This window comes from Dermochelys coriacea, chromosome 11 (genome assembly GCF_009764565.3).
Source record: "Dermochelys coriacea isolate rDerCor1 chromosome 11, rDerCor1.pri.v4, whole genome shotgun sequence".
Lineage (NCBI taxonomy): Eukaryota > Metazoa > Chordata > Testudines > Dermochelyidae > Dermochelys > Dermochelys coriacea.
Genome location: NC_050078.2, coordinates 66,651,476 through 66,677,910, shown reverse-complemented (window position 1 = coordinate 66,677,910; position 26,435 = coordinate 66,651,476). Strand labels below are relative to the sequence as shown.

Genomic DNA, 26,435 nt, shown 5'->3' with positions numbered 1-26,435 from the left:
GATACAAAAATAAGCAACAGAGAGAGGGACAAAAAGTACTTAGATTATAAACTCTATGGGACAGAGCCAATCTTTTTATTCTGTATGTGTGGACTGTGCCTAGCACAATGGCCACTGATCCTTGACTGGAGCCTGTAAACACTGTTGCAACAGAGACAACAAATATTGCATTAGCACGGTGGGATCTTGGGCCATGCCTCAGTGCTACTGCAATACAAAACAAATATCACTTTTGGGATGGGATGGCATCCAGAAAGGAAACATTGGGTGAGAGGCAAAGACAGAGTAATTTCATCAGCATGAGCTAAGAATTGCAACACTCAGATCTCATTTTGAAAGTATTCCAGTTTAATGTTCACAATCATAATCCAAAATGTTTGAGAGCAGGGTGGCATTTTGGGAGTATCCTCCTTTGAAGCAATGCATTAGATTGAGAAAGAATCCTGTGATACATTGGTAGCAGTCCAGGATTCGTATAATAAACCGAATTCAAGAACTAAGGACTGAACAGAATTCAGAAGTGATTCCAGCACAAACCCCCTTCAAATCTGCAGCCTGGAAAAGATGACACTCTGCCAGGATTAAACCAAACAAACAAAAAGTAGCTGCATACCCATCATTTGTTGTCAGAGAATAACAGTGAATTCTTGTGTTTTAACTTTATAGAGCTCCTGTCATGCTCAACATATCCCGCTGGTCTGTACTATGGCAGGCAACTGCGATAGCATCAGGTTTGATTATTATAAAGGAGAAAGTCACAAAGATTTTGATAGTCAACAATAGGAAACAGACAAAAACTATATGACAGTTCAATGGGGTAGGGTGTGGAACAGACTCTAGAACTTGCACCTGAGTGTGGCAGGGGCTGTCTAAGGAGAACACAGAAAGAACCTACAAGGAATTATTATAAAAAGACAGAGTTAACCACCGCTGTTTAGGACCATATACTTTTTCTTCTGTCTCCTCCAGCATAGTAGGATCTGGATCTACCAATCTACCAGCTAGTGAATATTAGCTGCAAACAGGGAAGGAATGGATAATGTTTTCCAACAAACATCTTGAGGGGGAAGGCTGACTAGGAATTGCTAGTTAAGAGTTATTGTGTCTCCTTGGTAAGTTTCAAAGATAAAAATGTCAGATCCTAGGAAATAAATGTAAATAACCAAATATGGGCTGGACAGATGGTCTCAGCAGCCAGGATTGGGATTCCTCCTTTATCCTGGTGTGAGAAGACTTGGATTTCACTCTGGTGGCGCCTCTTCTATGGTGGATTGCTGGTATTTAATTTTCTGTAGTGGAAAAGACTCTTAGCGTCCACTTTCCCAGAGTACTTGATGGCTTCAGCAAAAAGCTTTGTCACCTGGAAATATAAAGCAGAGGAGACCGATCATTTTGCAGCCTTTTCCAGGGGGGCTGATTAATAAGGCAAGCACACCAGTTCTACACCCTGATCCTGCAAACTGCTCCATGCCAGGTCATCCCAGGGCCCATCCTGAGCAACAGACAGCTAATCCTGCAAGCCTGTAAAGGCTTTTGGATCCTTTAGGAGGAAGGCGTGATATAAATGCAAGATATTATTTTCTCCTTCATCCCAGTCTTTATAGAGAAAATAGGGTTATTTCCTCCCTTTTGGGATTAAAACTCCACTATAAAAGAACTGAACACAATTTGTTGGCAGGTTGGCTAGCTCCAGCCTGTGACTTTTGGGTCTGACCTTGCTCCCACTGAAGTCAACAGGAATTTGGTCACTGATTCCAATGGGAGTAGAATGGGCCCTTAATGATTGTTATAGATAATTGCAGAGACGGTCTATGTTCTGCTGGGAAGCAGAGTCCAGCTGTCTCCTATCAGAGGTATGTTGGAATTCATAGATTTCAGACAGAAGGCAAGTGTCCCTACCTTTATCAATATCTGAAATGTAGTTCACCAGGAACCCCAGATAGCTAACAGATGAAGCTTTGTTATCATTTAGGAAGCTGCCCCAGTAAGTACCAAATTCAACTGGACTGACATATTACAAAAGTACCAGATTTGCTTCGAGATTTTTAAAGAGGGGGCAACTTCTTGTTCTGAGCTTCGACAGCTCTGATAGAAAGCTGCTACCAAGCATGATTTACTGATGTTATAATGAGCCTGTACTGGAGAATTTGCTCTAAAGATGGAATTGAGACATCAGTGGCCCAAGGCAGTGACATAGGATCCAGCCTATGCATTTTTTAAAATCTTGTCCTGCAGCACACAGTAAAGAAAATGTATTCAGGCAACCACTTTGCTGCAATTTCAGATACATCATCATTTGTTGAACATTAACTGGGGTCCAGAAATATTGGACCCGAAGCTCAAAATGGCCCCCAGCATTTTCAACACTACCGTGACTAAGAGAAGAAAGAACAGCGAAGGAGATACCTGGAAGTTAGTGAGGAGAGCAATCCCGCTGTCAACAGCCGTCCTGCGGATCACATAATTATCATGGACGAACTTGGTGTTGCTGTTGGGGAGGTTAATCACCAGGTCTATGTTCCCATCTTTTATCAAGCTGAAAAGACAATACCGAAGACACTAAGGGATACTTTGCTTACGAAAATCCTCAGTGAATGTATGTGTGTTCAACTGAAGAGCACTGGCGTTTTTAATTCACTTTAAAATGTAATTTTAAAATGTAATGAGGAAGGACAGGCTAGTGGATAAGGCATCGAATGGGGACTTAGGAGCTCGGGGTTCACTTGCTGGATTTGCCTGTGTGACCTTGACATAGGGCTAAATTCAGCCTTCATGTAACTAGGTGCAACTCCATTAAGGGCCTGATTCTGGGAACTGCTGAGCACCTGCAGTGCCCCTTCATGGTTGCAGGAGGTGCTCAGCACCTTTAAAGATTCAGATCCCAACTGTCCTAATTTAAAACTATGACATACACTGCTGCATATGCCAGACTGTAGTCATATAGTGGTGCCTTGGTGAGGTATGAACCTCAATGACGTGCAAGGAGCCTAGGAAAGACTTGGAGTAAAATTGCTCCAATGCTATAAGAAATGCGTGCTATTAACTACACACTTCTTGATTAAACGGGTAAATTTCTTTCTCATCACAATTACAGGCAAAGCTGAATATGCCTTTCCACAGCAGAACAGTGACCCATAAAGCCCTGGACTGAAATCCTGGCCCTGAAGAAGTCAGTGTGAGTTCTGCCACTGACCGCAGCGGGGCCAGGATTCTCTTCTCTCCCCCCAGCCCTCGACTTCACTTTTTGCTGAAGACTCCCATCGTCTACACAAACTGGGCTAAGCTCTTACCTCCTGATTGGGGGAAGGTTGGTAGTGTTGCTTTCCTGGGATGGCCAGGCCACAGGAGTTGTAGGTACACTGTTGGCATTGAGCCAGTTAGAAGTTGCTTCTGTGGCGTAAAGCTGCATTGAGAGGGAAAATATATTATTGCCTACTTCATAACACAAATGCTTGTAATGTAACCATGCATTGTACTGTCTGGGCTTGATCAAATGAAATCAATAATCAATATATTGATTTCAGAGGGCATTGGATTAGGCCCTATTTTGTGTATCTTTATATACAGAGACACCTACCTGCAGAAGCATAACTTTCCCATTGTTTGTGTTATCAATGATCTTCTGACAGATCAGTGACAGTAAACAGCAGGTAATATTGCCAAAAACACCTTAGGAGTCTAAGTCCCACTGACTTTCAACAGGACTTAGGTTCCTAAATCACTACTGTGAATGGTGTCATATAGAAAACAGATCAGTACATCTAATATTTACATCAATACCCTGCAGCTGCCTGCCAGTTCTCCTTAAGGGCTTTCTATTAAATATGGTCTAATGCTTTACAGTCATGATGTTAATATTCTCTAGTGATGATGGATCCAAGATAACGCAGAAAACAGGTTCTACCTTGGACACATAGTTGCCTAATTAAAAGTGAATTGAAAGACAATACAAGTTTGTACACCCTTAGATGCTGCTTTGTAATATATTAAAGGCCCCATACAGATTTTTCACCATAAAATAATTTTTTTCTTCCCCTTTTGTGTTTAAAAATATGACTTCCTGACTTGCTGCTTTTTCTTGGAGAACCCTGCAAGCCTCTGGAGGACCTGTATTGTGACATCGCTGTTGCAGGCTGAAAATAGAGCTGCAGTTTTTCCAGCCTTGAAAGTAAAAACCTCTGGCTCTAGCAAATTAATCCTGTTTGTTCCATTTAATAATTGTTCAGAGTTTTAGTTGTGTAACTCTCATTGACTCTAACAGGAGCAATTCCGCTAAAAGTCCTTACTGTACTTTGAAAACATAGGTGGTATGTCTCTCTTGTTTTCCTTTCTGTCTCAACTCAGAGGATCTCAAGAAGTCATTCTGCTGCCCCTTGACCAGATTTCACATCAAAACCTAACTTTAAAACCCAAAGCAATGTACCTTGAAACCTTCTTCATGCAGCTGCTCTGCTACACCAAGGAATTTGGGACGGAAGGAATGCTGAAAAGGAAATGCAAAAGAGAGCATCAAAGCTATGGTCTAGCAACAGGGCACTTTCCCCTTCACTGGATACCAGGGGGCTTTTTCAGAATATGTTAAGAGGGAGATATATTTCTTTGTTTGGCCAATCTGTGGCTGCATGTGTGGATGTGGGTGTGTCCATTTTTTTCCTCCTCACTAGATGGCTTTCTGTATCATTCTCCTTTATGAAGACACTTGAGGACATGTGCAATATTGTAACATTACAAATTAATTGCCTGGTATGAGACTGAAGCCCAAATCCCACTATCAGCCAAGATACCTCGATATGCTAACACAATACATCCCCCAGAGTGTTTTACTGCAATTTTTACATGGCTCTGCAAAATAAATGTCAGGACAACCGGACTTTTATAACCTACTTTACAAGTCTCCTCCTATGGTTTTAGCTACCATTCTTTTTAAGGCTGCTCTATAACACTTGATTTCAGGGACAGCTACAGCAGTGCCTGGTCTCAAACCCAGAAGAACTATCAAGAAGTAGCTTCAAATGGGAAACACGGGCTTTGGGCTGCTTTTGGGTGCCATGTTTGCAATTATACGACAATATCCAGTGAAGTCACTGTTTGTGTGCACACTTTTCACATACATACACCACCAACTTGCCTAAGAGATTTAGGCACCCAATTTCCATTAGAAACTAAGGAAGTTAGGTGTCCAGATCCCCTTGGCACCTTTGAAAGACTCTCTCATAATGCACTTGCAAACCCAGCAACCATACCGAAGAAACAGAGACATAAGATTTTTTATACACTTGCGTTTGACTTTACATTCATCAGGCATTTTAGGGCACAATGCAAATAACATTCTAGTAAGGACATATGCTGCCTCTGAACTTTGGGGGTTTAAGGAGTGCAGAGATCAAAAGCAATGTGTGACCTTTTCACTGTAAAGCCATTCTGAATTTCAGCTGTAACATGACTCTGACCAGTAAAGAAGCAGGATTATGCAAAACACTTTCCACACTGGAACTGCTGATGATCTAACCCTCGCAGAGGTCATGAAGGGCAGAGGAATAAAGAAATTGAGTCAACAAGTCCTTTGAGCTCTACAGACCCTGGCAAGAACCTCATAATAAAGTCATTTCTGTTCTATACACTAACTGGAGAATACAAATATACAACGTGACATGATTGGCAGCTTCCCAGCCAGAGAATTGCTCTGCCTTCTGGTCAGAGGTGTTGGCTTTCACAACAATCTTATAAACTTCTATCAAACCTGTACTGAACACTTGTGACACATAAAACAGCCTCTCCACACAAAAAAATTACATCTGTCAGCTTGCATCTGAGCAACCCCAGATTTAGAAGGTGACTGAAAGTACCTGTGTAAGAAACCATGAGTAACTAAAGAACAAGCAGATTTAGTTACTGGAAGGTATTTATTGCAGGAGGGGGATGCTTATTTCTTTTCTTTAAAGAAAAAGTTTTATAGCCTGTAATATCCTTCTTGCACTGCTGGGACATCTGGCTAGTGGTAAAGGGACAGATCTTCAACTGGTGTAAATCAGGGACTTCAACGGAGTTACATCAATTTACACCAACATCTGGCTCAGTAGGCAACTACATAATCTTGATTCTGATGCTTTGATCGTGAGCTTTGCACTTAAGTCCAGTGAGGGGTAGACAGCAAGTTTTGCTCCTAAAAATCTAGGATGATAGCTGTGATACAGGGTTACGCTGAAACTACAGGCTCATAGAGTTGGGATTTAAAAATAAAAGACTCCTTTAATGTTCTCAGCATTTCATGGCTATCAGCACAGATGTAAGACAGATGCAGTCCATCCTATAGGCATCACTGAATAGCACAATCAGGAGGGAAAATGAAAAGAGCTTTTCAACTATTCTTGTATAAAATATTTAATGGCAAATATAGGGTTCTAGCCACCCCCACATTCCACAGCTTCACAAGATTCTCCATTATTAAAAAATGCAGCAAACTGTTAGGATACAGATATTCAGGCCCGTCTGTAAAGGCCTATACTCTAAGAATTTAGGTGTATTCTTATCACTTGGCTAGTTATAGAGGTATAAAAGAAAGAATCAAAATCACTGTCTGCCGGTGTAAGGGCCTTCTCTTACTGTGACAGTCTGAGGTCCTGTTCTTAGGCTAAGGCCCTTGGCTAAGCAGCAGAGGTAGCCATATCTGGGAAGCGACTGGTCACATCCTCACATCCCAAACTAGTCTGTATAATCTCTCTCTGGTTCTGTGATTGTTTCTGTCTGCTGTATAATTAATTTTGCTGAGTGTAAACTAATTAAGGTGGTGGGATATAATTGGTTAAATAATCATGTTACAATATGTTAGGATTGGTTAGTTAAATTTCAGTAAAATGATTGGTTAAGGTATAGCTAAGCAGAACTCAATATACTTTTACTATATAGTCTGCAGTCAATCCGGAAGTGAGGGGGGAAATGGGAACAGGAAATGGGGGTGGGGAATTGGAATCCTGTTTTGCTAAGGGGGGGAATGGGAACAGGGACACAGGTAAGGCTCTGTGGTGTCAGAGCTGGGAAGGGGGACACTAAGGAAGGAAACTGGACTCATGCTTGCTGGAAGTGCACCCCAATAAACATTGAATTGTTTGCACCTTTGGACTTCGGGTATTGTTGCCCTCTGTTCATGCCAGAAGGACCAGGGAAGTAAGCGGGTGAAAGAATAAGCCCCCTAACACAGACACTCAGCTGTTGTAAATGGAAATAGCTCCATTTAACTTCAATGGAGTGCCACTGATCTGGACCTGCAGAAGATCTGACCTGTAAAGTTCTGTGGAACACCAGATTACACTGTGTTCTACAGCACAAACGATTATGATTTGTAACCTGACTTGGCTGATAACCCAACCTGCATTTTGTTGCAAGGAAAAGGAGAAGTAATGCCTCTTTGCTATTTTAAGGTGGCTACTCCATTAGCAGCGCTTAGGAACGGACATTGTCTAGTGGCCTCTCTAAAAGGGCTGCCAGGACTAGAAAGAGATACTAGGATGAAGCAATAGGAATGTCTCAAAGATGCTGTGTGTCATTAATTACAAATCTTTGGTTCCATTTACGATGTTTGATCAAGAACTTAGCTGAGCATTTGAGCCTTTAGTGGGAACAATATATGCCAGAAGGATACAATGTTGAGGAAAATTAAAGATATCCCATTTACTTCTGGTTTTGTTTCTCCATCTATGAGGGATGTACTCTCCTCATCTCTGGATAGTTAATACAAATGAGACAAAGCCATATTAGAGTGAAGAAACACAATATGCTAAGCAAGGGTCCCCTAGTCCCATTCAGGGAAGCTAACTTTGCCACCATTTTGGCTCCTTTTTTCTACCTTTTATAACTCTGATGGCTCTGCGGGACCTAAAAGTCCAGCCTGGAAAGCAAATGAAGCAGTTAATCACGGAGCACTGAAATGTCCGAAAGGGAATATTTATGTTCAACTCAGCTGGCCTAACATCCCCTGCAGATCAAATGTACCACCTGTGTAATAGTGTAATGAACCGGTGATCGTCCCAGTACATCAGTGCCCTCTCCTTGTTGGATTCAGCCATTCAGCTGAGTGCATCACACAGCTAAGAGAGACCATCCTGTAGTTCAAGAGCCCGGGGCCTGTGCTCTGGGATCTCTACCCTGCTATGACGTTCTGAATGATCATGGTGTGTATCACAGTGAAGTCCTTGGTGGCTATGGATACTATTCAGCTTGTTTCTGAATCTGTATTTGCTACATGAGCATGTATTGCTACCATGTCAGTTGGAGTTATCTGTTCTAATGTATGCGAATGAAATAAGAATGGCATTTCCTACCGTTATAAACCACCTCCACCCTCTCATGGCTCATTATCTACAGAGACGGGGGCTCCTTTTTTCCTGCCTGTTTATAATGGTGTCTGCTCACACCACTATACTTCGTTTATACCTCTCATTGTTTCAAACACACATCATTCTGCAGTTTAGTTAACCAAGAAACACACTGTGCCAAAACACTGGGAGAAGGGTGTATTCCCCTGATTTGTTGTTTTCTTTTCCAACTGTACAACACTCATAGAAAAGGACAGCCCTTTGTGTGCTTTTTAAAGTTTGTTTGTTTTTTTCTTTTTGTGAAAGACCTTTGTCCCAAGCACCATTTGGCTCACGTTAACAGGTGCTGGTGCAGACGTCACACTAATCCTTTACATAACTCAAATCACTGCTCATTCTCTATTTCCTCTGCAGCACTGGCACCAGGCACACAGGCTCAAATTTTATATATCAGTGCTTCCTTGAGCTGGTATTTCAAAATGTTAGCCCTACAATGATTAGCTGTGAAGATACCAACTGCAGGGCATGCTCTCCATGGGAAGAGCCCAGGGTCTGACATTAAATGATCTCTGGATGGCAAGAAAGCACTTTTATGCACGTTTGTAGTAATTAGCAGCTGTGGTTTAAATCCATTCATCATTCTGATGAGTCTAAGAAGGAGGTTGGGCTCGATGCTGCGTTCTCACTAGTGCAGTTGATTTACATGTTGCTTTGTAATCAGTCATCTCCTAGGCACCCTCCACTGGCAGAAGAAGAGACTTTCCCCTACAACCCTTTCAAACTCCCCAAGGACTCACTTCTACCATTGAACGTTGGGGCCCAATTCGCTCTTATGAGGATAGTGTCTGTAATAATCACCTACTGGCTGGAGAACCAGTGTTGTTTTAATTATTTTTTTATTGACTTTGTGCAACCATGTAGGATGCAAGCTTATTACAAGCACAGCAGCGGTATGGCACAGGGCCATCAATTGTTTTTATGGGACCCTAGAATTTTCCAGTCTCGTATGATGTGATTGATCATCGGCGGGACATACAAGACCTTGAGAAGATTTATGAGCATATCTGATTTCAGTATCTCCTGCAGATGGTAATTACTGCAGTGTCGAGAAACTATACTTGGGTTGTTGTTTTTTCCTGGCTTTTTTTATCCTGAGATGCATATTCTCATTACAGATTCAGAATTGTAAATGGACCAGGCCAAATACCTCCTTATTTGCATTGCACTTGCACTGAAGGACTTCCCCAATGATACCATTTAAACGTGCTACCACTTACAGTGATTTGGAGGGAATGCTGACCGTAAGGGGTGCATCCATAGATTCAGAGCCCAAACTGGAAAAGAGCCATTAGACCCAGAAAAGGTTGATCTGAGACTCCACGAGGTGGCCCTGCAGGCAGAGAGCGCTGTGGTCTGCCATGGGTTGTGGGGATATAGTATATAGGATGGTTTGGGTTAAGAAATAAGTTAGGTTAGGGGCTTAAGTTAGGTTTGGGGGTTAAGAAGATAGGTTTGGGGCTTAAGTTAAAGAGATGTGTGGGAAAGTGATAAATTGGAAACAGTGTTATGGGAAAGTAAGAGTTAGCAAGGACATAACCCAGGGTTATGTTACCTTTATGTTTTGGTTATAGCTGGTCTGAGCAAGGTTTTAATGAGTGTTTTTGAGAACTGTGAATGTTTTATTAAAATGCTATCTATACTGATACTATGGGAAGGACAATGGTGCAGATGTTAATTGAAATAATGTGTAATGTCAAGATTCAATAAGAAGGTAGCGGACATCTAATTGTGGTACAGGGCTGTTTAATGTTAATTAGCATTATAATGGAGTATAAAAGGAGTCTGGTTTCAGAGGGGTAGCCCTGTTAGTCTGTATCAGCAAAAACAATGAGGAATCCTTGTGGCACTTTAGAGACTAACACATTTATTTGGGCATAAGCCATGAAAGCTTACTTTACTCTGTTGTCAGTGGACTGATTGATACATCACTTCATCTTTGTTTGTGAGTATAATAGTAGCATTTGTGTAAGTAGTAACTGCATGTCTGTTTGCTTAACTAATCATTTTGCTTTTGCATGAAGTTTGGCTGTATCGTTCCAAGTGTCGCCTAGTGGTCCTCTACTAAATACATCTTCTGAAACCAACCTAGAGGCTTGAACCTGAAAACTAAGTTGGGTTTTATTGCACCTTTCTCTTTTAACCATGTCATATTAATTGGGAATATTTCAACATCAAGGTAACAGGGAGCACAAAGGAGCGGGACTGGGAGCATCACAGCACTGCTTTGTCTTGGTCCCACTCCCGTTTCACAGTTTCCTCCTGTAAGTGCCCGGTGCTGCTTGCTTCCAGCTGGTTGATAGCAGCAGCACCGTGAGGCAGAGTGCCGGCTGCAGACCCCAGCAGGCAGAAGAGGAAGTAGCCATGCATACGGATCTCTGACCCTACCAGCTAATTGGTGCCACCCTTTCACTCCTATTAGGCAGCCAAGAGAGCAGAACTCAGCCTGCGGAGATCCCTGCCCCTCACATATACTGAACTGTAATATACTTTTCAAAAATCTTTCATCCTAGGGGACTCTGCTACAGCTCTGTCTGGCCATGCAATCTTGGTGGGGACAGAGATGGCCATTTTCTGTTCAGTTTATTAAGTGTGCAGGTTAGCAGAGTTCCACTTTATGGGCTTGCGGGGATGCCTACCTAATGGGCTCCAGCAGCAGTGTGGCTGTGATCTGACAGAAAGCTCAGGCCTCAGGACCAGAGAGAAATGCATGAGAGTCACGAGCACTTTGTGGGAACCGGGGGCAGATTTTGATTTCTTGTTGGGGGGGGATCTTTGGTTAGATACGAACTGGGCTTCATCCACCACAGTGAGGTAACTCAGACCCGTCTCTGCCCAGGTCTCCCAGTGCAGGGGTCCATGGTCTCAACTCTGCCCACAGATATATTCCCCTACAGCTCCCATGAAAGCCAATGGACGCTACGTGAGCATAGGTGAGGGAGAGGGATGTGGAATCCAGTAAAAATCCTCCTCTAGCAAGAGAGTACACAGGGTTACTGCTCATTCCCACTAAATACTCACACACCACTGTCTGTTGTGGTTGCAGAAAGACCCTCATGTAGAGAGCTTCCATTTAAAGCCAACATAAATAAGTGAAAGGAAAGTGAAGTGCCAGTTATGCCATCTCTCTACTGTCTTCCCTTTTTTGCTCTGATTTGCAAACTCTTGGTGCTCACCTGGATTCCAACCAGAATTCCCTTCTGTGGAAACTTAAATCCCGTGGAGAGCATTGCCTTCAGGAAGGCAGAATGGATGCTCTCCCCGAAACAAGCAACCTGGGAGGGAAGAACAAGGCAGAGGAGTGAGAAACAAACAACAACTAAAAAAAAACATTTTGTTTAAGGCGTGCGCGTTTCCCCTCTTTCTGTAGCACCCGGCTTGACTTCTCTTCTGCCAACAGAGCAAAAGCAGATCAGCACAGATGAATCTTACATTTTTAATTAAGCAATAATGAAGGACTAAGCAATGCTTTGCTCTCAAGCAGCACACCATGGAGCAACATAAATGGATTCTGCTCTAAGTTATTTGGACACCAAAACGCAGCATCTGGTTCACAGTATGTGAGCTTGTAACAAAATGTTTAATATGACTTAATGCTTAAATAACAGCGAATATTAGACATGCAACTGTGTGCCTGTGCCTGAATGTAAGGTTTGCAGCAGGAAACAGAAGTTCTTTGAGATATGTGGTACCTATCTGAATCCCACACATGGGTGTCCATACATGGTGGAGTCCAGAAATTCTAAAAAACAGTCAGCAGTGTCCACTGACCCACATATTCACAGTAGGTCTGCTCATGCTCCTGACCAAGGAGATAAGAGGCAGAGTGGCTTGATGCCTCTCCAGTTCCTCTTCTTACCACGGATTCAACAGGATCCGTAGCAGAGTGGAAAAGGGCAGGTGGTGGACTATAGATAGAGACCACACATCTCAAAGAACTTCCTTTTCCAGGTAAGCAACCTCCATTTCTTCTTTGAGAGCTGGTCCTTATGTGTATTCCACAAGTGGGTGACTGACAAGTAGTGCTCAGACTGGATGGGGGTGTGAGGAAGCTGGCAGCATAGATGATTGCACCAGAAGTCCTGGAGGAAGAGTCCTTCTGGGCTTAGGAACTGCCGACTCCACTCTTAAGCAAGAGCTTAGATGGGCACTGCTCATCTGTTGAGGCCGATGTACATGCGGTCTCCCTAGCCCAGATCAGAGGGGCCTCACAGCATTCTCCATAAGACAAACTTCCTGGGACAAAGTTTACAAGCTTGGAGTGTTCTTGGTGGAAATGACTACAAATATGGCATTTTGCACAGATATGTGTCTCACCCAAGCAGTAGAGGCAGTGTTGGCGATCATGGCTCATGGAGAATAAGCAAGGACAGAAGACGTAATTCTTGAACCCCAGGAATGTGGGCAAAGTCCCAGACCACCGGGAGGGAGTCCCCAGTAGAGGGAAAAACAGTAACTACATATAAAGCTCTAACTATACTAATATAAAAGCTGTGAAGAATAAAATTATTTACAAATCTATTTACAGGTTCTATCAAGAGAGAAACTCAGGCCACGCAGTGTTAAAAAGCATCTGGAGAAGCATTGCCCTGCACTGTCTCTTATGCCCTTGGGCCGGGAGAATGAGGAAATCTACTGCACATGTGTGGGCCAATGGACTCTACTTGATAGAATTTCCAGAGTCAGGCGTATGGCACACATGTGCCCACATGTGGACAACACATAGGGACCAATTCTCAAAGACAAATGCACGGTTGCTTGTCACATGGCTCTAAGCATTTATTTATGGAAAGAGTTCATAAATAAGACCATAAATAAATAAATAAATAAATAATATCTCGCTCTTATATAGTGCTTTTCATCAATAGAGCTCAAACTGCTTTACAAAGGAAGTCAGTATCATCAAGTAACACGATGCTCCAGTGAAACCTCAAAGAGTCCATTTATTGTAGATGGTAATTTTAGGTTGTACCAAAAAACCCACAAACAATAAACAGACACCTTGGGAAATAAATGCTACTGAAACTCTTGGATGATGGATCAATGATAGCCTTTAAAAAGTCAGCATTTGGTAATAGCTATCACATGGTTACTTCCTTTTCCAAGAGGAAGGCTGTGGTTTCTCAGATGCCACTGTTTGGGTAGCCATTAGACTCTTCCGTAACACAGTGATTATTGTACAGCTCTTTGTACTGTATGCAGTATTTTATATTGCTAACAGGCACTATTTTCTAGGGCTGGTCGAACATTTTCAAAATATGCCATTTTGTTGAGAATTTTCATCACAGTTTTGAATCTTGACAAAAAAAGGGTCTATTGATATTTCTAAGAGTTTTCACAGTAATTTTCTCTCTTTCTTTTTAATCATTTCTACAGGTGGTTGAAAAAGAGGGAATCGTGAAAAAGACCTTCACTGAAATGCTGAGTTCAGAGAAAAAAAAAACAGGGATGAAAACTTTGTCTCACTTTTTGACCAACTCTATCATTGTCCTTCCCAGTGAAACACATCACACTGTATTGCTCAGTATACTGAGACACACCCATACTTGTAGTAAACAGAAACCTCGGGGAAATGTCAAGGACAAATTACAGTTTACCAGCAAATACTGAAAAAAAAAAACAAGGGAAAAAATTCATGACAATTAGTTTACTGCTTTTTCATTGAAAAATCTTGATTTTCTCCACATTTTACCCACTATTAGATTGGGAGTGGTGCTCAGGTCAGTATGGGTAATAGCCAGGTGTTATTACTGTAATGGCCTACAGCTAAAGCTAAAACTCATCCTTTAAGCTAGGGGTTCTCAAACTTTTGGCCACATGAATCAGTTTATCACACCAACACCAGGATCGCAGCTGCTTGCTCCAACTCAATTGTGCATGTTCTAAACTACGCTGTTGCTTGGATGACTCCATCTGTCAGACTTGCAATATCAGTGTGTGGCTGGTCACCTAGAAATTCATCATGAATGTATGGAGAAGGCAGAGCAGAACACCAGTCAGGCCCGTCGAGAGAAATTTGGAGCCCTGGTACATTTTGTTCACTGGGGCCTCACCCCACAGGCTGACAGTGTCCTTTTTGCTTATATTTCACTTATACTTCAGCCTTGTATTCATCAAATGTATTTATTTATGGAAATATTGGTACTTTATTCACACAGACCTTACAGACATTTGGGGGGGGGCCCTGAGCTTGGAGCCCCCTCTTACCCGCACTCTAGTCAGTCCTGGCACCAGTCTCCAAAATCAAAAGTGCCAATACCAAAGACACTTTTGCTAATGGTTGGGAACTGCTACTTTAAGCGAAACACAGCCTGTGCCTTCACTGGGGCATTTGGTGGATTCAAGCCCAACGCACATCATGTGTGTATTAAAATGTCTTTGTAGCATAACTGAGCATTTTACCAGTAGAGAGTTATTATCCTTACTTCATATGTAAGAAAGATCTTCATAACAATCATGTTTCATGGCATTTATGAATATGGATCTTTCCAACTTGTAAAAATTAATAATTCCTCCTTTATGACTAAAATATTCTCTACCTCCATCTAAAGCTCAAGAAAAGTAATTCTCACTCCTTGGCTACATTTCTACATTTCTGTTCTTTTCTCCCCTCCCCCCTTTCCCCACATTGAGTCAATTCCCTTCTGGAAGTAGGAAGGACACGTGTGTTTTTTTCTGTCCATTAATTACTATGACAGCAAATCAGCAGCTGTACGGATTTCACATGCAATATGAAGAGCAGGCTAAAACAGTACCAGAGAGAAGCAGGAAACATGAGGTTATTTCAACCCTACATGTAGGCCTGATTCTTATTTACAGTAAGATTCCTTTACATGACTCTGACAGTGGGCTTTGTTCTGTTATTGCCTATTCCAGCATGTGTTCGCTGGAATGGGTTTCAGAAACTCATCAGAAAGTCATAGCATGTCCACAGCAAGGTTGGAAAAGACAGCCAAACCCAACAGTTGTACCTGGAGTTAATACTTCAACTGCTACACTTTATTCACACTTGCTCTCTCTCTCTCATTTTGCTCCCTGGCACACATCTCGCTGGTTTCCAGGCAACCATAAAAATATCACCACACATATTTGTTGCTAGTAAGTAACCTGTACATTCTGAGACCAAATACTCATGACCTGGAGTCTGCTGTTGGCATTCTGACGAGCATTGATTGGGATTCTGAAGGCTGTATATACATGTCTGTCAGGAATTAGGCAATTCATAAAATGTACTGACATGCTGAGAACTTTCCAGAACCTGACAGCTCTCTTTGAGAAAGACATTTTATGCTTTCATGGAAACCCTCGCTGACTGATGGAATTGAGGCACAGGAGAAGAGGGACATCCAGTGGCTAAATAAATTTTATTCTTCAAGGGAATGACTTTGGTTGGTTTTTTTTTTTTAGAGAGACAAGGCAGATATCTGGGTGTTGGGGGAGGGAAAGAAATCCCAATTTTACATTTTTGTAAAGACTTTGGTTCTTTTCAATACAGCATACAGATTCCATCGGGATACTTGCACTTATAAGATCATTAACAGTATCTGTTAAAGAAAGCTTAGTAAAAAATGTGAACGGTACCTCCCCAGTGGAAGCCATCTCACATCGGAGAATAGGGTCAGCGTCTCTCAGTCGGGGCCAGGAGAACATTGGAGCCTGGCAAAAGGAAGGAAAAGAATATAAGGGAGACTGGGTATTAAATGAATTAGAATTCAGGTGTATAGATTACGGAAGTGAGAGATATACAGGTCCCGGTTATGTACAAGGTGCATAAGTGTAAGAGAAACATTGGTCTAGGTTGATGACCAGAAAGAATACTAGGCAAATGGATTTCAGGTAACCCTAGAGCCTCGGTCAGGGAATGCGATAAATGATCATGGATTTGACCAGCAAAATGCCCCTGTGAATAACCTGAGGCAGGATTTCTAATAAGTTGTGGTACACTGTGATTTTTAATAGGCTATTTAACACAGAAAGGCCGTTAGATGTCTGATTCCCAAGACAAAGAGACAGATGCGCTGCTGTCTGAGACACACTAAGTGGCACTGATCAGATATTTTTGCGACGGAGCGTTCTTCTGTCAGGAAATACCGTTTCATTCAAATAAAGGTTTTCCGTGGGATTGTGTCAACTTAGACTAAGCTTTCAACGGAAAGCTGCCTTGGTTCCTGCCAGCTCCCTCAGCCACCTCCCTAGGCTCCCTGGCTCCAGGCTCCTCACCACCCAGCTGGTGAGCTAACGGGGAGCTCAGCATTCACAGCTACCTGGCTCCTCAGCAGCCCACCTACCAGGCTGCTGCAAAGTTGGGGCTCTCTTGGGTTTCCAGGTTCCCTGGCTTCACAGCAGCCTGCCTGGGTGTCCAACCCGAGCAGCCAATTCCAGATGTTGGGCAGCCCAAAGAGCCACCTGTCCAGAGCGTTGGGCAGCCCAAGTAGCTGGCTCCCTGGAAGGCAGAACTCTGGACAGCTCAACTCCCCTGCCAGCTAGCTTACTGGTCTGCTGAATCCTTGTTGCTCTTATAGCTGTGCTGGCTCCGCAGCAAAACCCAGCAAAAATATATGTCGGTCACCGAAATCAAGAATCTATGACTCTGATTACATCAGGGAGCAGATCTATTGAGAAAGAAGGTGACATTTTGACAGGCTTTTTTCAGAGCTTTTAAGAAACCAAATCTCATTTTCATGCAAATGTTCCTAGAAATAAAAATGTGGAAGAGGGGTACGGAAAATACAGGTGTGTATAATGAGGATTGTGTCTCTGTAGAATATTTTTCAAAAGTTCAAAATTTTTCCAACCTATTAGCAAGTCTTTAAATTTAACAATACCAAACAAACACAGCACATCAGCAATGCAAGAGCTTCCCAGTGAAATCTCCAGGACCAAATCTGGGAGAGCTCCTGGAAGAGATGTAACTCTGGACCGTTTAGCTAACAAGACTGCAGGATCCATGGGATAAACTATTAAAACCCCAAATCATTAATTTCAGAAAACTTGACCACAGGTATAACACAAAATTTGAAGTTTCTTCATGGTATGGCAGTTTGGTGGCTACTTGCTAATCTAAGTCAGCCATCAACCTCCGTTATATTCTAGTAGGATAGCGCAGTTTGTTTTGGATATTAGATTAGTAGAGGGAAGTTGCATTAGTTCCCTGTAAGTGTATTCACTCCCATATACAAGATATACTCTCAATAAATGTAAAGTCTTGCTAACAGTTCTGAAAATTCTGAACTTTGAAAAATATTCTATTTAGACACATTTCTACTTATACATCCAGCAGATTGTCTGCACTTATCTTCCACATTTTACTTGAAACATCGGCCTGAATACAGAACTTTATTTCTTGATGTGTGCTCAAAATGCCTAGAGTACCTATCATTTACGTAATTGTACAGGTGTAGACTTAGATAGGGTGAAATCTTGGCCCCATTTAAGTCAAGGAGAGTTTTGCCATTGACTTCAATAAGGCCAGGATTTCACCCATATTGTACTAGTCATATTTTCAAAAGGAGATGCCCCCTGAACCCCTTTTTTTTTTTTAAAAACACACAAAACTCCAAACCTAATCCTTGGGCATGCAATTTTTGGACACTGAAAACTCAGATTTGTGCACACTCCTCAGACAGCACCAGCAAGAAGTTTAAACTTGGGCTATACAGTTTTGGATATTCGCATTTAGAGCCCAAGTTGAAGCTAATTTGAAAGATGGCTCATGACATTCAAACCTCACAAATGTCTATGAGACCATTATGTCAATGGATAACATTTTCTTTGATTCTTCTTATACTGTAAAATTCCCACCCACCGCCATTGTTGTAATAAAGATTGAAAAGATCTATTGCATTACCCAGTCCATCTCCTTTCCCAGGCAGGATTGTTCCCTATTAATTTAAAGGTAGTGAAGGGATGGACTCTCAGTGTCAACCCTATTAACAGGAGCCAGTGCAATTTCTCTGCTGCTTCCTTCATCTCATTGTATTTTAAAGCCATACCTTAATCCCAACATATTCAGAGGGGATAATGGGCCGTTCCAGTGTAGGCAGGGATGACTCAACAATCTTTTCTCCAATCATCACCTTTGTGGCCACATCAATGAAGTCCACGCCAATAGTCTTGGACACAAAGGGGAAGGAGCGTGAAGCCCGCAGGTTGCACTCTATCACCTGAGGAGGTAAAGAGTAGATACTTCAGTGCCACAGATTTGTTAAGCAAAGAGATAAAGCCCCTCCTTGGAATGCTAATTCACAAGTGTAAGCAAACTCTGGAGGTTTCTGGAAGCTAGTCACCGGTGTTGCTGGGGTAGCACTCACAGTGGCTGGAGAGAAATCTCTCCAGATTCCCATATAAGAGGCACATGCAGGCATGGGAATTGTGGTCAAAGATTCTGAATGTTGGGAGCCCACTTGATATGTGCTCTTTCTATGGTCACACACTGCTTCTGTTGTGAGTGAAGGTGTGTTCAGGTAAACATCTGGGAACATGGATGTCTGGGCCCATAGCTGGAGTTTGTTTAGTGATAAAAGCTAGGAACGAAGATGGGCCGTGGCCATCACAGAATCTCACGTGGGGTTTGAGGATAGAGGAGGAATCAGGATATGTGAGAGACAGCAAGAATGAACTGGGGCAAGAAAGGAAGAGGAAAGATGGGTGGGAAAGAGAAGGAGATCACAAGAGAAGAGGAAAGAGAACAAGGGCGGACAGGGCTGGGAAGATCCACTCTCCAACTAGTAGTTCAACCAGATCTTGTACAGACCAACAACACTCTAATCTGGTAAAATCTCCCATGCTATGCCACTGCTTCCAGCTGCCCTTCCAGTCACAAACCTCCCCCTTTCACACATGGCCAGTACTCCCTTGACTTTCCCCATTAGTGACAGCAAGCAAAGCACACATTAATGATGGTCACGAAAGGTCAGACATTGACAATACATCTGTTATTAATAGCTAGTAATACCACACTCTTTAAAGATAACCTTTTAGTGGCCCACAAACTTGTTTTGTCCTTTTCATGTCCACCCATACTGTCCTTCTAGCTTTTTAGCATGCTGCCCAGAAAGAGCCGGACTACCGAAAGATCAGCGGGCGTAGGATAACATCACGATTGTGCTCAGTTAATAAGATGAGGCATGAGTCACATTCCTGTAAATCACATTTGGAAATTCCCCTTTTGGGTGGGATTTGAGCACAGTCTCACACTAAAATTTGCTGACAGACAGCAATTTCACAGAGCTTGCTTCACCTGCAGATTACAACATCATGAAGGCAGATGGAGCTCTTTTCTCACACTGGACCACAGAGTGCTTTACAAAGCAGCGAATGACACAGAGATCCATACACTGTCAAACGAGGCCAGTATTATGCACACAGCCCCACCCCATGCACTACAGCATGCTGCTGCAATTGTTTTAGTCCCTCTGCTTTGGGGCAAGCACAGACAAAGGGAGCACTGGAGGGACACAAACTGAAACTGCTTTGAATATTCTCCTCCTAAACTGCGGTGGGAATTCTTACCAAGACATCATTTCCTCTGACCAGGAACTGAACATTGAATGGGCCAGAGATTGAAAAGGCACGTGCAATCTTCCTGGTGATAATTTTCACCTACAAAAAATAGGCAACATAATGTTATTTATTACAAACAGATCCGCTCAAACGTGGCTTTCCTCACCCTTTGAGTTATCTCATTACTCAACCCTATTCTCTTTTCCATCATCCTCACAACCAGTAGCATCTTTTGGAGACTATTTCTGTCCTATTTGCCTGAGGAATCCAGAGCCAGAATGTCCACTCCAGGTGATGGGAATGAAAATGGAGTCTCCCACATTTAATCTCTACATGTTGAATGGTGACTCCCTAAACATTACACCCTACAGTGCAGTTTTTATCAACTGAAGATAACTGCCCATGTTATATTGGGTTTCAGCTAAGTGCATATTTTACAGTTTGAAAGAAGTGCGTCATCACAGATCAACAGTATTTATACCAATAGTACACTGGAATAAATTGGAAAAGCAGCCACCATCTCATGTCCTAGCCAAATACACAATGTCCCACAAGTTTAATAAAGGGGTTTATATACCTCAGTTCCATATTATGGACCATTGTGAGGAGCAAGTTTCTGGAAATTTTTGTAATTTAAATACCACTACTTGCTTAAATGCTCCTGAATATATAGGTATCTTCTGTAGAAGAGGAAATGTGATTCTGGGTCTTTACTTTCTGATCTGCCTATTCAATGTTAGTGAAACACTCACTTTCTCCAAGGCTCCTTGGCTAATAGTCTGTGTGGGCAACATCAAGGTGGCATCTCCAGAGTGAACTCCCGCATCCTCCACGTGCTCAGAGATAGCATGTGAGACGACCTTTGAAAAGAAAAAGAGTCATTGATCATCCAGTCTGATATGCCCAGCTACATACTCACCTCCAGGTCCACTACAAAGAAGAGTCCTGCACAGGCCCATAGGGAGAGATTAAAACAGATGGGGAATCAGACCAAAAATGAATTTCTCCAGGCACTGAAAGCGAATTTAGCAGGAGTAATTAGTGATGCTGGACATCAAAAAGGACTAGGAAATGAAATTATGGCCATTACTAACTTCTGTACTGTAGCGTTGCAAGCTGCAGTAACATTAAGGAAAAGCAAATCTCTTGCTTCAGGATATCATCTGGTTGTCTGTGTGGTCCAGAGGAGGCAATTCCCTCCCACGTGCATCATTTCTACAAAGGGGTGGCTGTGCTGTGGATTTGTTTCACTTCCTTCTGAAGCAGTATGTATTAATCATTGCTGGAGGGAGGATAATAGACTTAATGGACCAACAATCTGATCTGTCACTGTGAATCCTATGTTCCTGTTTTAGGTCCCAATCTAAAGCCCAAAAGGAGTTCTTTCATTGACTCCAGCAGACACTGGATAAGGCCTTGCGAGAAGCACTGTCGCTTTTGAATACCAAGTGCCAGACAGAGGGAAATGCTAAAGAAGCATGAAGAGAAAAGCAAAGGCCTTGATTAGGAAATGTGTGTCATCTAATGCTGGATATATTCACTCTCACTCTTTCACCGTATGAGGAAGACTAAAGGTACAGAGAAAAGGAAGAAAGGCAAATCTTAAAACAGAAACTGCAGACTGAAGAACTACCAATGATAGCCATCTTCACGAGGCAGAAGAGCAAGAAAATCTCAGGAGACTGCATATCCATGAAAAATCAGTTTTGTTTTCAGTTCATCCCTATTCAGCTCAGCTACAAAGCATATCTATGCACCGTTGCACAAAAACCACATCTTCTACCAAGACTTTAATCAAACCCAGGTGGCTCACACTTTGCATGTTCCTGGGTAAAAACATAATAAAACAAAAAATAGGAGAAATTAAATGTAAGGAAAAAACACAATTCTTACTTTTCCAGCCTTGGCGACAGCATCCATTTCCACCTCTCGGGCTCCCTCGATGAATTTCGTGAGTACAACTGGGTGCTCCTGTCACCAGGACAAGACAAAAAAATAAAACTTTTATGTGGAAGCATTTTTGGTCCTGAGGGAGTGATCTGCCCTTGGCCATGGGAAACATTTTGGTCCACCACACCATGAGCGAAGTACTAATATCGTCATTTCAGAGGTGAACAAACTGAGGCCCAGAGAGATGAAGAATCCAGCCTTGCACAGGCTGAATGTCTCTTGAAAAGTGCTGCACAAGAGGTGCAGAGCCCTTTGAAGCACTGGGCCGGGTGGGACTCACCACACTGACAGAGGAAGTGTACGGCAGAAAGAGAAATACAGCCCAGGGACGAAATCCAGACCCAATGAAGTTATTGGCAACACTCCCATCCAGTGCACCCAGGATTTCACCCCCAGGGTCTTGACACCCAAACCTGTGCCTTAACTACAAGACTAACCTTCTTCCTCTGAGATGGTCATAACCACCTCCTGGTTTGGGTTACTGGCCCATAAGATAACTGGTTATCTGCACAACTGAGGACTTTGCACTACTAATTGTTTGCGCACGCAGTTATGTTACATATTTCAATTAATTCCCATCCCATAAGTGAATCCACTGCACTGCCTAACTCCCAGGTTTCCCCATTGATGAGCCTCCATTACTCATCCGTAGCTCTCACCACATCCCCCCTATATCAGTCACTTTCTTCTTCTTCCTGGCCTCCTGCACCCTCTAGCTCACCTGCTCCATATGAGACAGCTCACCCCCTTCCACCGCTTCCCTATCTCTGTCTCCCTGTCTCCTCACATGCACAAAGTCCGAGTCCTGCTGCGGATGCCACCACCCTCCATGTCACTCCCACACACTAACATGGGTGTCATCTTTGACTCTGCCCTTTCTCTTGCCCGCAAATCCAAGCTGCTTCTTGCGCCATAGCATTGCCGAGATCTCACTTTTCCTCGCAGTCCACACAGCAACAGTATTATCTAGGCTGCCACCACCTCTACTCTGGACCACTGTAACTTCTCCCAGGGCTCCTTAGTATCCACATATCGCCCCTCTCATGTCCATTCAAAACTGAGCTGCTAAGATTACCTCCCCTGCCTGTCACTTCACCATGTCATTCCCCTCCCTGCATCCCTTCACCGGCTCCCCCTTCTCTAAAAAATTGAATTCAAGTGTCTTGTCCTTACTTTTAAGGACTCTTTCGCTCTTTACCTAGCCACTCTTTCATCCGACTGGTTCAGTTCCACATCTCCACTCCTCCCACACTGTACCTCCCATTTCTTCCACAAGCCTCTCTGCAACTTTCTTCTATGCCATCTGCTACACGTACCATCCCCTCCCTGGATCAGTCCATAATCTAACCTCCCCCTGTCAAATCCCACCTGAGTTTTACTGTGATAAACACAGCAAATTGCCAACTGTTCATGGCTTGGTACATGGGCAGTGGGAAATACTGATATCTATTCTAGTTCTGTGTTTAACCATATCTTATGATTGAAAATAAAATCACACAGAACCATCAAGTGATGCATCCAGCTGGTCTGCATAATTATCTGTTGCTGTCAGTGATACCCTCGTTCTCCATCTTCCATTTCCTCTTTTTGTTTTACCACCCTTAGTTTTCCATCAGCAGTTTGGGACAGAGAGCATGCAGGACAGAGAGGGAGGACAGTCCAGTGGTAAGAATACTAGCCTCAGTCTTGTGAGGAGAGGCTTCAAAAGTCCCTGCTCTGCTACAGACTTCCTGTGTGACCTTGGGCAAGCCATTTAGTTCTCCATCTGTGAAATGGGGATAATAGCACGGCTCTACCTCCCAGGGGTGTTCAGAGGATAAGTACCCCTCTTAGCCTGGGAAGGGCTTAGATACACACCTAAAATAGATTAACAGAAGTCTTTCTAGTTGCCTGTACACCATGTCTCCTAATGGAGTCCCAATCCTGATGAGAGTCTCTGGTGTTATTGTAAAGTGTAAATAATAACAACAACAATCCATGTAAAGGTGACAGCCCAGCTGAGTGGCTTTGCATATAAACAGGACAGGGGTGTGGTAACAGAACAGAGCAGAGCAGAATAGCTAAGGAAGAGCACCACACACCTGTGCTGTACACACTGACGGCTGATCACTTTTTAAGCGTAAATTGCACTGTTGGCTTTGACTGATAAAGGCACCTCCCCTGTTCCTCCCTAACCCTGGCTCTTTCCAGCCCCCGATGCAGCAGATCATTTGGGCCACATTTACGTCTCAACATTTTACCTGTCCCACCCACTATTAATTTTCTGTTATTTATTAGAGAATAAAATGCAATAAATGAGATCCTGTGAATGCGCAAAAGACTCCTCTGTGGAAAAAAATATAGCAGGTCCAAACGTTACAAAATACAATCCCTTATATTTATTGGAGCGAAAGTAAATTCCCAGGAAAGGACTATGCCACCAACTACAGTGCTTCATAAATTTAGAAGATTATACCACGTGGCTTTTGGTCTTGATGTAATTTTTCATCAGCACTTCCAAGTGTGCCCAAGATCCTACTTTATTCCAGTTCCCCTCATTGCTTCTGAGGAGGATGGAAGTTTACTCGTAGAACTTTACTGATACACAAAATGCTCGATGAGGCTCTTCTATGGAAAAACTGATGCAAGAAGTAAAAACCGTATGGAAAGCGATGTGGATAAACATCAGAACAAGCTGTGATGCTGGCTGGCCCTGTACCTCTTTGGAAAGGCTTTGTTGGATAGTGTGAGTTGGTTAAAAAAAAAAGCCACACAACCCATACAAAAATCCTAGCCTGCAAAAACGTATGCACATGCTTAACTTAATGTTAAGCAAGCCCACTGACTATAACAGGACAACTCCCAGTGTGTGAATTAAATCATGTGCATCCTTGTCTATGCCAGAAAGGCTTTGCTGGTCTAGCTATACCAACAAACCCTTCTAGTGTAGATGAAATAAGACCCTCAGGGACGTTATTATACCACTCAAAGTTTCCAGTGTAGGGCTAGCCTAAGTCTTTGCAGGATGAGGGCCACAGGGCTCAAACACTGGAGATACATCACAATAGCCCAACTAGCAGTGAGTACCACTGTACCATTTGTGCAGGGACACCTCTCAATCACAACCACAGGGGACTGCATAAGAACCCTCACCCTTGTCCCCATGAATATAATACAATAAGTACTGCCAAGATTCTTCAGCACCAGCTCCCAGAAGAGTCTCTGTGTACTAAGGATCAGATCCTCTGTAGGTGCAAAGTGTCAGAGCCCCATTGATCGCCAATGAAATTGTGGTTCCTAATTCCCTAAATCTTCTCTTTTGAAAATGAGATTTTGGCTCCTAAATAAGTTAGGTGTTACGAAGCTCAGCACAGCAAATGTCTAAATACCTTTAAAAAGCTGGGCTTTCAACTCCATTCTCAAAGGTGTTTGGTATGTTGAAAATCTGTCTCCAGCTGTGGCTGCTGGCCCTTAGCTCTTCAGAATAGCTGGCCCTTAATTTCTTGTTTGTCTAAAGGAGCTAGTCATATTCACCCTGCTTTGTAAGGTGATTTGAGATCTACAGATGAAAATGTACTATGTATTCTTATTCTTATGTATTATTGTATTGACTTGTATTATCATCAGCAATGTCTTATCACTTTACTCATCTCACCTTGCTGGAGGCCTAACCCCCAACACTCTTAAAAATATCTAACTTTGTCAAACCTTAATGAGCTTTGTCTGTGCCAGAATCCTGCATCACTGAAGAGTTACTGCCAGATTTTTTTTTTTACCCCCAGCTATTTGTGATGCAAGTGTTCATTGCATGGCAGGTTTGCTCAGATCAGAGGCCACACATGAAAGAGGAAATAACTCATAGTAACATAGGAAGAGTCAGGACCAAACCTAGAGACTGTTAATAGGGCGGACTACCATACAGTGATGAACTTTGGGTATTTCACAGTTGTTTAATGGTCCTATCCTTCCCCTTACTCAACCTCCCAAATATCTATTGTATATTAACGTATATTCAGGCATGCAGAAACTCAACAGAACAAATAATTGAGCAGAACAAGCAGAGTTCTTGGATTTTGTTTGCTACATCCTGCTGTATGCTGCTCATTCCTCTTGGAAATAATGCACATTTCACTTTTCTGCTCCCTCTCAATTTCACAAACATGAGATCAAACTCTTCCCTGTATTAAAAAATGATTATCCCAAACTAATTTTTGAAAGCATTTAAAAAGGAAAAAACAGCTTTCATCTTCTGCATTGTAAGCTATATGGATCGATGATCCCAAAGGATAAATATATTAAACAGAGAGCAGCACTTGCCTTGTGCCACAAGAAAAGAATACACAACATGAGATGGGAAGATGTTAAATGTCACCATGAAACTTTACAAAGTTTTATGCATTTCAATGAATGGAGTGAAAAAAAAATCAATAGTAGATGAGATGTCAGTTTAAAATACAAGTTGTGCATAGACGCCAAGTGACAGGATTTAGATATTAAAAAGAAAAAGATAAGATCTCTCACTAATAGCTACCTTGGATGGGATAGCTGGAGAGGTACCAACCCAATATATTATGCTCAGCATATAACAAAGGCAAGCCTCTAAATAATGGCTCCTTATGCACCAACCATAAATGG

At 42.6% G+C, this 26,435-nt stretch overlaps 1 protein-coding gene across 3 annotated transcripts in view; it reads right to left on the bottom strand.

The window, feature by feature from the left end:
- Positions 1-326: 326 nt before the first annotated feature.
- The window catches only part of CPS1 (carbamoyl-phosphate synthase 1), a 131,565-nt gene continuing 105,456 nt past the window's right edge, over positions 327-26,435 (bottom strand). For 2 of the 3 annotated variants that reach the window (XM_043505694.1, XM_043505693.1), the window contains exons 30-39: positions 21,765-21,842; positions 20,624-20,731; positions 19,881-19,970; positions 18,362-18,532; positions 15,951-16,025; positions 11,546-11,644; positions 4,424-4,483; positions 3,291-3,403; positions 2,407-2,536; positions 327-1,360 (exon numbers count right to left, since the gene is read on the bottom strand). In XM_043505694.1, coding sequence (XP_043361629.1) covers positions 1,262-1,360; positions 2,407-2,536; positions 3,291-3,403; positions 4,424-4,483; positions 11,546-11,644; positions 15,951-16,025; positions 18,362-18,532; positions 19,881-19,970; positions 20,624-20,731; positions 21,765-21,842 — 1,023 coding nt within the window. In that variant the 3' untranslated portion in view covers positions 327-1,261. The remainder of the gene's footprint in view (positions 1,361-2,406; positions 2,537-3,290; positions 3,404-4,423; positions 4,484-11,545; positions 11,645-15,950; positions 16,026-18,361; positions 18,533-19,880; positions 19,971-20,623; positions 20,732-21,764; positions 21,843-26,435) is intronic. The other variant, XM_038421643.2, reaches the window with a different exon arrangement.